At 38.4% G+C, this 15,097-nt stretch overlaps 1 protein-coding gene across 8 annotated transcripts in view; it reads right to left on the reverse strand.

The window, feature by feature from the left end:
- ACTN2 (actinin alpha 2) overlaps window positions 1-15,097 on the reverse strand; it is a 71,761-nt gene that overhangs the window by 20,488 nt on the left and 36,176 nt on the right. For 3 of the 8 annotated variants that reach the window (XM_030034949.1, XM_030034953.2, XM_030034956.1), the window contains 7 exons: window positions 14,059-14,137; window positions 10,534-10,615; window positions 7,058-7,143; window positions 5,481-5,573; window positions 4,241-4,471; window positions 2,320-2,467; window positions 600-750 (listed from right to left, as the gene is read on the reverse strand). In XM_030034949.1, coding sequence (XP_029890809.1) covers window positions 600-750; window positions 2,320-2,467; window positions 4,241-4,471; window positions 5,481-5,573; window positions 7,058-7,143; window positions 10,534-10,615; window positions 14,059-14,137 — 870 coding nt within the window. Of the gene's footprint in view, window positions 1-599; window positions 751-2,319; window positions 2,468-4,240; window positions 4,472-5,480; window positions 5,574-7,057; window positions 7,144-8,281; window positions 8,368-10,533; window positions 10,616-12,320; window positions 12,400-14,058; window positions 14,138-15,097 lie in introns of all 8 variants that reach the window. The other 5 variants (XM_030034951.1, XM_030034957.1, XM_030034954.1 and 2 more) reach the window with 2 other exon arrangements.

Genomic DNA, 15,097 nt, shown 5'->3' on the forward strand with positions numbered 1-15,097 from the left:
TATGCCCCAGTGCCCTTCTGTAAAATGGAGACAATGACGCTTCCAAATATAATACGAAGAGATTGTGAAAATAAGTATACTAGAGACAATTAAATCTTCAGAAAAGTCCATGCATTACCCAATACTGTGGGGATAATTTAGGGATATGAAGCCCTTTGAAAGGATCAATATGCTTGTGGGAAAATACTTGATTTTAAAGTGAAGATGCTTGATCTGTAATTTGTGTAAGCGAAATTATTTTCTAAGTTAAACAACTCATAGCCAGTACCTCTCAGCAGACCATATGAACTGAGAAATAAACACCTCCAGGATTCCCATCAACACACAATGGACTCATCAGCAGAGCTCATGCTAAAATATTACTGTTAAGTCAATTTTAAAATGTTTGATTTCAAATAATTTTAGTCAGTTGAGTATCTATATTTGGTTGGGGGTAACGGGGAGATGAGGGAAAGGTCTCAGTGACCAGCTCAGATAATATACTTACGAAGCTATCTCTGGAATTCTTACGTTGGTACCTATGACACTATCAAATTCATTGGAAAGAGTTTATCGCAAAGTTAAATGTCAGCAGCTGCAAGCCTTTAAATGGAACATACTTCAGCTCCTGCGCAATGGCAGCGATCTGTTCCACCCTGTCCTGGTGAGCAGCCAAATCACTCTCAAAAGCTTCATGTTTCCTTAACATGGCGCGGACTTCTGTCAGAGAAGCAGATTCATAATCCTTCTGAAGCAAGATCTGCTCTTTGCCTGAAAGAGGAAATTAAAGTATTAGTAATTTTTTACAAATTTATTGGTTAGAACAATTGCAAATTTAGTCAACTTTTTAAACTGAGGCATGGTGAAAATCACATGTATGAGATGAAGTCCTGCCCCCACTGAAATCAGCAGCAAATTGTCAGCACAACAGTGTTACTCAGAAATATATATTTTTAAAGATCTCTCAGTAATTCCTTGATTTTTGCACAGGCTGTTTATACTGGTCTAAAATAGCAAGTATTACATTGCTTGAGAAACTGGCATAAAAATGGTATATTGGCAAAAACTGGGACTCTAAACTATTGTGATAAGTCTTTTGTAGAGTAGACTTACAAAACCAGAAATCACACTGCTACACTCAGCTTCCCTCTTACTAATGATGTTACTCTTTTTCGTGTTCTGCCTTCAATTCATTACTCATTGCAGCACTTCCAAAAAAAAAAAAAAAAAAAAAAAAAAAAAAAAATTGAGATGTGTGGCTGCCTTTTGTATCAAACACTTAATATTCAGTGGAAAATGCCAACCTATTTACAAAAGGCTAGAGAAGCAAAGAGGAAATCAGAAACTGAAATATTACTCCTCAGTAGCTCCTGCGCTGGACAACTGAATCCATACAGACAGACCCTACAACTGCAGCTCACCACATGGCATTACAGAGCTCTGTGAATTCTAGAGCCAGAAGGGACTATTGTTTCACTTGCTATGTACCAGCTTATGTGAAGTTTTCCCTGCCTAACAGCCATAACACGTCACCATGAGTAGTTTATGCTCAGAAAATAGGCTCTCAGGGCTGATAAACACTGTTGTTTCCCTTCTAGTATCTGCTTGGCAGCCATTTACAGCCTTGTATGCTTCCAGCAACCGTGTTACGGGATGGACTCCGGTTTACTTTCACAGTGTGAAAAGATTCTAGCTGGAAAAAGCCAGAAGCATGGCAGAAGCAGGAAGACTGTTGTCGGGGCAAACAAGAGGATGATAGAGCAGATCTACGTTTAATGGTCCCCAACAAAACTGTATGCCAGTGTATGCTCCTATAGCTGTTACAACTACACCTAGGTTAGGTTACCATTCAAAAACAGAACTATAAATGGGGTGTTATCCAGGTATGGAGCAAAGCAGAAATGAGTCCATTATCATGGAGTTTACGTGGACTGTTCAAAACATCATGATGGCCAAATGATAATCAACTCAGAATAACTCAGTTAATAATTTCACATTTAACCCATGGTGTGTCTGCATTCCTGGTTGGATTGCTGGTGTACAAATACATAAGCATGCATTAGCAGTAATGGCCTCTATTAAGATGCTGAATATTCCCATTAAGTTTGACTCACTACCTCAAGATTATGATTTTTACAGTTACATTTCATTAGCAACGTGCCTACAAGTTAGGAACATGACTACAGTCAACAAAACCTGCAATTTTATCTCTTATTATTTTAGGTTTCTAAAACTGTCCAAACTACTTACGAGTGAGTCTCTGGCTAGCAAATATTCAGCACTGACAGTTCAACCTTGAACATTAGAACATTAAAAATGTTAAAAGCCATCTCTGCTCACCATATGCCCATTGTTCATGAGTGGAAGCCTTCTGCCTGAATTTCTCAGCCAAGTGTTCAAGTCTCTCCAGTCTTCTTATTTCATTCAGCAGCCACTCTTCATAGCCTTTCTCAGCTTGTTCAAGTCTCTGCCAAGCGCCGGCAATATCCTGTGAAGAGAATACAAGGGAGATAGGGGATGAAACTATAATCTCTTTTTGTCCAAATTTGCAGATTTCCGATTCATTCACAATTTTGCTCGAAAAAAGAAAAATTTTTATGTCCACTTTTTGTAAAATCACAGAACCATAGAAAATGTTGTCAGGCAGCTCAAGAAGTCTTGTAGTCCAGACATCTGCTCCTAATAGTGTGCCCTATTCAGGTGGGTTCATGAAAGGAACTCCTATACAAACGGCTTCCAAGCATAGCTATACATTCAGTGTCTTCACAATATATTGCTTTTACCTCCCATTTTACAATGTGCGTGTTCTGTTCTGACATACCTATCTTATCAAAGTGCTTTGCTTTCGGAAGTTGACAATAGCAAAATTATTAGTGTCAAGAGGATTTGGTGTGTATTTTATGTGGAACACAAACTCATTTCACTTTGTGGTGCACAAAGTTTTGTGAGCTTCCTTAGAAACTCAAAGGCATGAGTAGGAAACTGAAGTGACAGGCTGTCCTGGTTTTGGCTGGGATAGAGTTGATTTTCTTTCTAGTAGCTGGTATAGTGTTATGGTTTGGGTTCAGTATGAGAAGAATGTTGATAACACACTGATGTTTTCAGTTGTTGCCAAGTAGTGTTTAGACTAAGTCAAGGAGTTTTCAGCTTCTCATGCCCAGCCAGCAAGAAGGCTGGAGGGGCACAAGAAGTTGGGAGGGGACACAGCCAGGACAGCTGACCCAAACTGGCCAAGGGGATATTCCATACCATGTGACATCATGCCCAGTATATAAAGCGGGGGGGAATTGGCCTGGGGGGGGATCGCTGCTTGGGAAATAACTGGGCATCAGTCAGTGAGTAGTGAGCAATTGCACTGTACATCACTTGTTTTGTATATTCCAATCCTTTTATTAGTATTGTCATTTTATTATTGTTATTATTATCATTATTAGTTTCTTCCTTTCTGTTCTATTAAACTGTTCTTATCTCAATCCACAAGTTTTACTTTTTTTCAGATTCTCTCCCCCATCCCACTGGGCGGGGGAGAGCGAGTGAGCGGCTGCGTGGTGCTTAGTCACTGGCTGGGGTTAAATCACAACATAAACAAAATCTCTAGACAAGTTTTGTGAGCTTCCTCGGAAACTCAAAGGCACGAGTAGGAAACTGAAGTATTTTTTGTGTATGGGGAGTGGACAATGGCCTCTTCCAGATAGTGCAATCGTCTGTTTATCAAATCCAAGCAACCAAAACGCAATGACAGAACAGAGTACAGAACAGGTTTGCTACATTCAACAGGAAATGTTTTGACCCACAGTCAACTCACAATAATTATCAGCAGATGAGAATTCTTGGTACTGACTATTCTTATCTTCACGGTCATAAGAAAAAACAAAATTTAATTTTAAAAAGTAGAAAAAAGCAGAAGCAGAAACATATATTGAACAATGTCTGTTTCTGTAAGTCTGATGACCAAACTGTCAGTGAAACCACTGTGAGTTTTGCTTAAATAAACACTATCTGGCCTCACTGATAGAGAAGTATTGGTAACGCTCCCAAAGCAAGCTCTGTATCATCTCATGTCTTAAGACTATTTGCTCTTAGGGAAAGCTTTCAAAGAGGCAGGAGCATGCTTAAGAGAAAGCAAGATTCTACAATGAAAGGGAACATGTAAAAACAGTGGTTTGATATTGATAAAGTGGCATTTCAATCCTTCACATTGAAATTTTTGTGAGAAGGTTGATAAAAAGGAGAGTGGAATATTGATGCCTCCTTTACTTACTGAAACCATTTTTCCCTCTGATGGCATGAAAGCTGGCCGATTGCTGATTCTCAGTTTTGTCTGCAGGGTGTTGAAATTGATCTCCAGTTGACATTTCTCTTGGACTTTGGGAGGTTTGTGTTTGCGGCGGTAGTCCCGGAAATCCTCTAATTTCTTCTGCATAGCCTGCATTGTTTTTTCTGGGGTCCTGTTTTCCAGCCAAGGAATTGTCCGGCGAATCCATTCTAAAAGCTTTCAAACCAACACAAACAGTTGAAATAAAGGCAACGGAAAAGCAACCAAAAAAAGATCATATTAAATGCACAAATCCTAATCAAGTTTGCTCCATTTTAATATTATTGACTTCAGTTGGTATCAGTGCCTTAATGGCAAGTAAGCACAAGATTTTTCAAAGCTGCACAATACTTTTTTTACTGATTTGCCCAGATATTCTAGGTATTTCTAGAAATACCCTGATTTTCAGATAGATGAACACACATGTAAGGTGTAACCTGAGTTACCCAAAATCACTTGCCACTTTCAAAAGTATTGGTCTTGATATTTCAAGGAGTCATAGTTATGAGATCAGGACAGACACTAGCCAAGTAACTCAAGTCATATAAAAACCATCACTCAGAAGTCCGTTAGTGCCAATGTAGCACTACTGACTCTGTATCTATGATCTCAGTATGTTTTTGCAGGTTATGCATTAAAGACAAGGGAGCTCTCACTTGTGCACTACACATTTGTAGTCCTGAGTCAACAAATTTGCCATTTACTAAGAAAGGACGGGAGGAGTACAATGTGCCCCCTTCTTCATTCATTTGCTCCCTGTGTTCACAGGTGCATTGTGAACACCCTGAGAGACCCTGTCCAGGTGTGCTTTGCAGTACACAAAGCCAACGGGCTTGCTTGGAGTGACAGGATCCTGTATGTTCCACATGCAGTCAAGGATGGCTATCTTTGCAGATTAGAGAGACAGCAAGCCTGGTCTTGGGACAGACCAATGACAGGCCTCAAAACACCCTTTTTTGCACATTAATGAGACTGAGTGACTTGCTGGGGATCACACAGGAAGTCTGTGGCAAAGGAGTCACCTGAACCTTGACATCTTGGGCAACTGAGCTTTGTACCCTACCACTGTGAGATTTACCCTTATAGTGTCTTCAGTTTCCTATCTTGCAGACAGTGCATGAATCTTTCAGCTTTCAGTATTTCATGAACATAATTATCACCATGTTACGAATACAGCTGTCTTTACCTCACTTGCTAGTCTCTCATACTCCTCCATCAACCTCTCATTTTCCTGATTCACAGCAAGCACCTTACAGATCCGGTTAGCTGCAGTCTCAGCCTGCAAAACACAGCAAATAAACAGGACATATTCATAAACACATTCTGAGAAAGGTACAGGCTTGGAGAAAGAGAGAGAACGTGGCTGCTGCAAATAAAAATCACATTGTTTAATAGTTGTTGATTTGTGCTCCTGGGTTACTTAGATATATGTTTACCCTCCTTCTTTAGTCATAGATTCTAATGGCCTGAATAAGGCACAGATCAGCACAGAACCACCTGGCTGTACAATGAAGCCTTATTATACAAGGGAGTATTTCACACTGCCATTATAGTTGTCTAATAAACCTTTTATTTTCAAAGATGACTTAGGCCATTCTTAAAGTTATCCTATTAGGCTAATTTTTTTAAATCACACCAACAAAGTATTAGATTTGTTAGCCACACTGGAAAGACACCTCATGTGATTCAGGAGTCCCAGACCACTCTGTATTTGCACATCATATGTACATACACCCTTGACAATATATGCAGCTCAACCATTGACAGCAAATCTTTTCATGCCTCCTACCAAATTTATTTGTGAAGGCACCGTGTAGCTCTGCCATATTTAAAATTTACCTTAACAGTTTGACATAACAGATCTATACTTTCATACAAATGTGAGTCTGGAGTATATCTAATAAAATAAATATCTGTGTAGACTCCTGTGTGACCGAGTATGTGGAATCCCCCTTTTGCCTGAATAGCAAACCCTTCAAACCCAGAAGCAAGAGGGCACAACAGCATCGCTGTGCTCTGATAAGGTGTAGGGGGCCTACCAGACAGGAAAGGAAATGAAATCCTGAGGAGGAAGGAGAAATATCAACTACTTTAAGGGGGGGTTTATTATTTTTTTCACATAAGTTGGGTTACGTCCATTTGTACGCTACAAATGTATGAAGCAGAACTGTGGGAAATGCCACATTTGTGAGAATCCCAGCCTGTAGGACAGATCTGCTGCTGATGTTCTTGCCTCTTATACTAGTACTTTGATCCACCAATAATTCCGTTGGCTTCAGTGGGAACCAGGCACAAATACTGTGTTGGATGTCTTCTGTGCCCTTCTGCATCTTTAGGCATCTTTGAAAATCTACCCCTAAATTACTACTCACCATGAGTAAGTATAGAATAGTCTCAAATCTCCAAAAGTCAAATATTCTTTGATGCAGAAAATGTATAAGATTTTGACGTAGCAACAAATAACAACTCCATTTCACAGTATCTTCAAATACAGTTTTTCTGAAATAGTCTTTATAATCACCACATAAAGACCCAAAATTAGAAACAGGAATGTCCATTGGTATTAAAGAAGTTCAACTTGCTACAGAACATTAACTAAAACAGGTTCAAGTGGTGGTTAAAAACAAGTATTAGTGCTCAAGTAATACTTGCAATTGTTAATTAAAACCACGAAGTACTAAATTAGTTTTTTTTAATAAACCAGTGGAAATGTGAAACAACCAATCAAAAACACAGCAACCTGAAGGGACAGTTGATTAATACCTGCTCTGCTCCAGCAAAAGCATGGTAGAAGCAGGACACATATGTCATGATAGCTCTCTCATCAGGTTTGGGAGTGTTCACAATATCTACAAAAGGGGGGGAGAAATGAAAACAAAACAAAACAAAAGAATCGAGGAGTAGAAAACAGAATGAATAAATAAAAGCACAACATAGTGTCATTCTGATTGTTTTCTTGTCCATAGCTCTGTACTCTGGAAACTCTACAAAGCTGTAATAAATTTAGTGTTAGATTGATGGGTGCTGACAGAATAAAACGTACACTAGAAATTCAACATAAGCTCTTACAAAGAGGTGGAAATTTTTTAATAAGCTTGATCCTGCAGTACTGTCACAGGGCGAGTGACCTTAATATTACCAGGACTATCTGCTTAAGAACTGGCACACATATGTCTGGTGACTTAAAACATGGGGTTTTTTTGACTAAGACACAGGAAAGACAGACTACGTTTTGATCTGGGGAGATGTTCTCTGGAAGTTGCATGTGGATTAGTTATAACCTTAGCATTATACATCTGTATTCTTTATGTTACTAATACCTGAAGTATGTCCAACTCTGAACTGCCTTGCTTTTTAAAATTTTCCTTCTTTTCATTAGGACATGATTCCAGAGCTGTTCTGAGATGTCTGTGTATGTTTCTGCGTCTGTTTTGCATAGTAGCAACATTTTATGTTGCTGTTTGTACTTACCATTAAGCATTTAACATTTTAAAAACAATCCTGAAAGCATAAGAGAAGGGTTTATTCTCTGAGCATCTGTTATGATGATTTGACATCTGTAGCAGGAATAATATCCAGCAGGGAGAAAAAAGATGGCATTCTGCTATTGAAATTGTTTTTTCACTATGAGCTTATTTTCACCTTGCATTTTTAAAGGTGCTTCAAATGAATGCACACAAGTTCAATTAAAGAGAATAATGTCCTCTATCCCATTCAGTAACCAGGTGTCAAAAACCTACTGGATATTACTAGTAAATATACAGAAAGATGAGACAGGAAGGTTTGTTCCTATGGAACAAATGGATAGACTACTACTGGCTCTACTGAGACAGCGGCTCACAGAGAAAATCAGGCAAAAGGAAATGAGCTCAGCTCTAAGACGCTGTCCTAGCAACTAGTGAGGAAAAGATCGGAAGAGGAATAACTGCTGAAAGAAACAAGACAGAAGGTGAAGGATGAGATCTGATCCATCTTCTACAGTCTCACCTTCTGAGCACCAGCAAATGCATGGTAGTAACAGGAAACATAAGTCATAATGGCTCTTTCATCAGGTCTGGCAGTGTTTACTACATCTGTGTAGAGAGAAGAGGGTTAACTGCTCAGAAATTCTTCACAAGGTACTTCCATCAGATTATGCTGATGATGCCACCTCAGTGCTGTAAGGATTCAAAATAAATACAGCATTATTCAGGTTGCATCTGTTTACTGATATCAGTGCAAAGCTACCTAAGCTTTAGGCATCAGTAAATGGAAAAGATATAACTCTCCCTGAAATGGCAAAACATCTGAAGGCTGAGACTTTACAGAAGGGTATTGCTACCTTCTGGTTTGTGGAAGCTTCCAAGCAGATGGCACGGCTGGCAGATCTACTGGGTTCAGCTTCACTGTCGCTCCAAAGCAACTTCACCTAAATCACTAGAATTATTCCAGAGTTAAACACAGCCACTGACAGTCACAAAATAGGATTGCATACAGTGTATATTAGCACAGGGTCCCCGTGACTGACAGGATATTGACATATATTGGAAACCTGTAGAACTCCTGCAGTCCAGAAATGCATTTTGCGCTAAGAAAAGCTCGGATAGTAACAGTTTTGCAATCCCTGCACCAGTCTGTCTTTTTAGTTAACAGCATAAATCACAGGAGACTTTGGCTTCGCTGGTTGATAGCTTTGTCCCTATTATGGCAGGAAAGAGTAAAAGTACAGAGAGGGTGCAATCAAGGTATGGGTACATTGGTAAAAATGGACCTTTTCAATACTTAACAGAGAAAGGCAGGAAAAGGTGGTTTTACACCAATTATGGCTGAGTGATGAATTACACTAGTGCAAGCAGCAAGGATTCCTGCCAGTGTAAGGAGTGGGAAGATACTGGTGTGAAAAGACCCAGGAATGAGGTGACAATTTCTAATATTAACAGTGGGATTTCTAAGTTCAGGACCAATGTATTTACTGATTTTGCATCTACTTCACATAGTTGTGAACAAAACTTTCCTAAGTTTCCACTGAGAACACAGTGGAAGTAAGGAGAGTAAAAAGTGATGGTGAATACTTAGTGGGTGTTAGAAGCAGCATGATTTCATTTCCCCCTCCCCTGCCAAGAAGGAGAATAGTAAGATAAGGGCTAGAACGTGCAGAAAATCTGGTGAGGGGAAAAAAAAAAAAAGGTTTCTTACATTGTATGTGAAGAGAAAAAAAATGGGGAAAGGAGAATGATAGTAGGAGATGTTCAATGGTAAGGAGGTAGCACTTCTGTTTATTCCTTGCACAGCATTTCAGAGTAAAATAATTAAGTGGTGCTTGAAAGGGGAATTGCAATTCAAAAGATGAAAACAATTAGTTTTGAAGCATGAAGATGAAAACAAGAAACCTCTTCAACGAAGATATCACAACAACCTGGATTTTCCAAATCATCCTGTGTTGGCCTAACTTTCCTACCAAAGACTTCAAGAGGAGCAGACACAGTTCGAGTGCTCCGGATAATTCCCATGCTATCACTGCTCTACTGACAAGCCACCAGAGCAAAGTCTGCATAATAGGAGAAGAATGCTTTGAACTAGTGTAGGTAAATTCCAGTATTTTGGCACCATTTTTTGCCTGGAGTACAAAAGTTCGGTTATCTTGAAGAAATTCAGGTAACTTTAATAAATATTTCCTTGTTATTCGTCAACAAACTCTAAAGATCGTTGGAGAAACCAAACACAAAACTGTTTGTTAAAACTATCACTGCAAAAAGTTTACAATTAAAATAAACAAGAAAAATGCTTCCTTCAACCTAGCTCTCTTTCATAGGAGGCATGTTGTTAGTATATTTTGAAAGTTCTGTACTTCTATTTCTATTTCTGGCCCTCTCACTTAAACATTTAAAAAAGTGAATATGCTTTAAGCTGCTGACAGTGGTATTTCCCTTTATTAGACTTAGATTTTAATTTCTTAAAGGCAAGGATTATCTTTTGATCCTGCATTTTACCTCAGTTACCACAGTGGGGCCATGTGCTGAGGTTAGGGTCCAAAGTACTATAATAAATGCAAACAATAACAAACAATAAGCAATGAAGCAAAAAGTGAGTTAAATTATCCAATACATGGGGCACAAGAAGGAAAACACTGTTTGAAAACAAAGCAGGTTGCTCCATTATGGTTCATGTGGAGCAAATGTTGAAAACTTGCTAGATACAAAACAAGTTTTACTGACTCCTGCTTGTGAGTAACACAAACTTCAGTAAGATATAACTCTCACCTTCTGCATCCAACATCTTAGGGATATCCAAATGCTTTTCAGCAATTTCCATGGCAAGGTTGATATTTCCTATGGGGTCATCCTGCATTAAAGAAGAAAATACTAGTCAAAGACAGAAGTTTTTCCTTGAAGCAAGACTACAGTAGGTACACTAAAACTTACTCTGTTTTTCCAAACTGTAAACTGGAGTCACAACTACTGTTCTTCAAATAGCAAAGTCTAGGTATATGAACTTTTGGTCTACCTACTGCTATACTTTCAAAAGAAAACATTAATAAGCTATTATGTACCACTACGACTCTGCTGCAAATATATTCTGAAGGGGAACACAGATAATGTATGCAGTGTACATTCATAATTGTGAGCTAATTCTGAATGAAGTACAGCAGTAATACATACAGTCAAGGCCACTGGTCCAGTATACTGTACTAGACTGTTCATCACAAAGTTAGTCCTGCATGTTTTATACCTACTATACGTTATATTACAGTAATAGGAGTTCTACTGAGTTCTCTGTTGGTCAGGTGCATGCATGAGAAGAAGCAAGCACAGACAGAAGAACAGTTCTCCAGAAGGAGCAAAACTCCCCAGTTTTGGCTTGGACAGACAAATCCGTAATGCCTCTATAAACTGAATTTGAGAGCTGTGGAAATTCAAGAACTTCTGGTTTTGATTCTGATTTTGGTTTTTGAAGGAAAGAGAAAGGAAGCAATGAGCACAGTTCAGATAAACAGCACACATTTCATGTCTTACGCTACAGACAACTATTGGTGACAACAGAAGAGTGCGTCAGATTAGGGCTGCTCTTAAGGCAGCCTCCCTGTATCAACTTGGAGAGAAAACACCCTATGTGAAATGGCAGTTCATGCCATTAATGCTATTATTATTTTCACGTATTCACAAACTGCTAAATGATCATAGCCCCTCTGAACAATGCCAATGTCTACAGAGAGAGGTTGGGAAAATAGGACACAGAAGAGCAAAGTTAGAGATGCTGGAGGGCACTGGAAAAATGTTAACAGGTTTTCTGTAGGGAATTTCCAGGGCTTCCATTTGAATACAGATACTTCCTATAAAGGGACCCAGTCTCAAGAATGCTTCTTTGTCTACTTTGAAATGAACTTAGTAAGATTACTTAGTATGGAATCACAGCAATTATTTAAGTTTCACAGAAGTCTGTTCCTCATGCACATACATATGCCAGGTATCATAAGTAGTAACACCCATGACGTCTTTCTATAAACATACCATACTAGATAGCCTTTCCTTTAAAAGCTGCATGTTCAATAAAATGTACTACGAAGAACAGTGTACGTTTTGAAACCTAAGAAATTGGGTATAATAGAATACAGTGTCTCTAATCATAAGCTCTTACTCTATCATCATTTAGCAGTTTTGTGCATCATTGACATTAAAAGAAACTTAAAATGTAGACAATATTTAAAACCCATGAACTTACTTTTGCTATTACACAAGACACCATGTGTAATACAACATTTACTAAATATGTATACAAAAACTCTTACTCAAATTAAATGGGACAAAACTACACTAAATCTAAGAGAGACCTATTTACTAGGTTAAAACACTTTGCTTATGGATGAGTGATGAGCACCTCCTATTTGTGTGCTTGGTACTAAGACCATGAGTAAATAGTGCTCCACTGGTAAAGGATTTATTTAAAATCACAGCAACTTCTGAATAATTGGAGATCTCCATCACCCATCCTTTTAAACAAAACTACAAGCCACAGTGACTAAAAATCTCTGCTACAGCTAAAGAAATACCTCATCTAACTTCTCATAGTCAAGAAGGTCAGGCCTGTGTCTATGGATAAGGGCACTGAAAGCAAGGCCATCTTTCCAGCTACAAGTTCACACAAAACACATTGGTGAGAAAAGGAAAGGACAGCATGCAGGAGATAAGAAACCAAGAAACAAGACACCAAGACAGCTGTTAATGTAACCAAAATGAGCAGTCAATCAAACACAGCCAGGTCAGAAAAGCAAGATCTATTTTAGGATTTTTCTGCATGTGCTTTACGTGCCACAGCTCAGCCTCAGTTTGAAATCTGACCTGTTCTTATTTTGGAAACCTCTAAGAGGGAAATAGTAATGCTGAAGCAGATCTGCTTATGTTCTATTCCCTTTTCTCAGCATTCATATATAGTATGGTTATACTGTGAAGTTCTTTAGTACTGTGTACCACTTTTCAAAGCATAGACTCAATCAAACTAATTTCTGTTTGTGCCACGCTTAAGCACATGTACACAGAGGCAGGTAGCTTAGTCATTCCATGAAACTGTTTATCCATAGGAAAGGTTGTATACAGAATTAGAGAACAAGCTGGTGTTCATGGCTAGTATTTTGTCCTTTGGTTCAGATCTGCAGTTGTCTTAACTGCCTAAGTTAAAATCCTATGTGTTTAGGAATAAGTTCATTTAATTGTCATCACTGCACACCTTGGGGACTCCAGCATAAATTTAACATATATATAAAGCAGACTAAGTTTTCAAGTAATTTCATTTCACTTATTTATCTTTTCCCTCATCAAAGGCTTTTTGACAACTGTTGATTCCACTAGTAAAATCAGTTTGTAATGGAGGGGCACGGAATGGAAAATATAGTCTACGATTTACCAGTCTCTCTCATCAATGAAAAGTTGCACTCAACAAATTAAAACCATGATTAAGTTTTCTGTTTTGCTGGTGTTTATGTGAGACCTCAAGATGCATTCATTCCAGAGAGCAGAAAATGGTACTTATGTATTGAGAGCTAATGTAAAATGACAACATTCCACTTTCTTTCTAGGTTTTATTCTTCAGTAACGATACCCAGAAATACTGACATTATTACTTGCTCCTCATTCCTCCCTCTCAAACCAAAGTGGCTGGTATCTTTTAGAAAACATGCATTTTGCCATGAGTAGCACACTGTAATAAAATAGTTTTGTAATCCCCATGAGGTACTACCTAAGGAAGTTAGGATATCAGTTTTGTTTTCACTTGTCTGGAAGTATAGGTAGACGTATAATCTAAGAATTAGTGAATATTTTCTATGTAAGACTAGTAATTTACTGCGTACTCCTGATTACCAAGGGTAGTGTTTGTTCCAAAGAATTTTAGGATTAATTATCATCTCATTGTTTACTGCTCTGCTATCTACAGTCATTTACACCAGATAAAAACCAGGATGGACTGTACAATACTGTCAGTGGTGAATGGAGAATTCCAATGTATTTAACATCCATATTGGGCAGTGTAAAAGACTTCATCACCTGCCTGGCAGCTGAGGACCAGATTATTTGCAATAAAATGCTGAAATCATTGTAATGGGAAGGAAAGAAGGACACAGGACAGTCATGAGGTCCTTTCCTCCATGTCACTGGGTTTTTTTGGAGGGAGCTTAGAAAGCCAGTCAGAATTAGTATGCACTCCTCAGTTTGTCTTTTAGAAAACATGCTAAGCAAACCAGAAGTGAGCCAAATCACTGCAGGACAGCATGCTGTACCACCCAGACTGATGACCTTATTTAGCTTGGAGTAGTCAATAAGATCAGGTCGGTGTCTGTGGATAAGTGCACATAATCCAAGGCCATCTTTCCAGCTTTACAACAAAAAATAGAATGGAAAAAAATGAGTTAACAAAGTCATGGCATTTTACAGTTTGATCCTTGCTCAAGGCTTAAAACCAAGCAGGAACTCTCCTGTTAAATCCTGACACCTATGTTCTGTCAACTCTCATGTCTCTAAGCTTTTCTGTTACTGTACTCTTTTTCCTGTAGTACATATCTTACTCTACAGTCCATACATGCTTAAGGACTCCATAATACTTTTCTAGGCAGTGTACATTATGTGCAACAGTCCTCAATTTCACGTGCTTAATTTGTGCAGAGTTCTAGGATAGCTCAGAGTACACATTCATCAATGAAAGTGCATAATCTCCTATTACACCTACAGCATGTTTGTGAAAAAATAAAAGGACAGCAAACCTGCAGTTACTTGAATTTGATGAAGCAATTGGCTTTTTCTGTGTCAGTTATTTCAGACAACTTTAATCGCACAACCATGTTGTGCTCATAGAAGTAAGAAGTCATAAATCAGCTTAGTTTACTTTAAACACTTCACACATATGGCAGCTTCAATCTGAGGTCTTACACTTCAGTGTGACTTCGGGCCTACCACCTTCCGAGGCAAGAATAGGCGATGAACAGAGCTACAAATAACATCTATTTGGAAAGATTATGGTAAGTTCCTTTCAGCCAGAAGCAATTATTCTGAAAGACACTTTATGTAAACACTTTATGCAATCAGTGGGGCTGTGGGTTTGAGGTCTTATCCTGTGCAGTAAGTGTGTGATACTAAACATGTTAAGACTGTTAGAATTGCTGTCACTGAGATGTCTGCGTAGATCCATCAAATAACAGAACCATCTCCAATAAAAATGTAATACAATTAAGCAGAATATACATACATAGTGTCATATAAAATCATCCAGAAGGTAAAACTGAATCAAAATGAGCACCAATCTAACAAAAAGCTTTTTTCCAAAAGGTATAGACTAAAA

This window comes from Aquila chrysaetos, chromosome 13 (assembly GCF_900496995.4).
Source record: "Aquila chrysaetos chrysaetos chromosome 13, bAquChr1.4, whole genome shotgun sequence".
NCBI lineage: Eukaryota > Metazoa > Chordata > Aves > Accipitriformes > Accipitridae > Aquila > Aquila chrysaetos.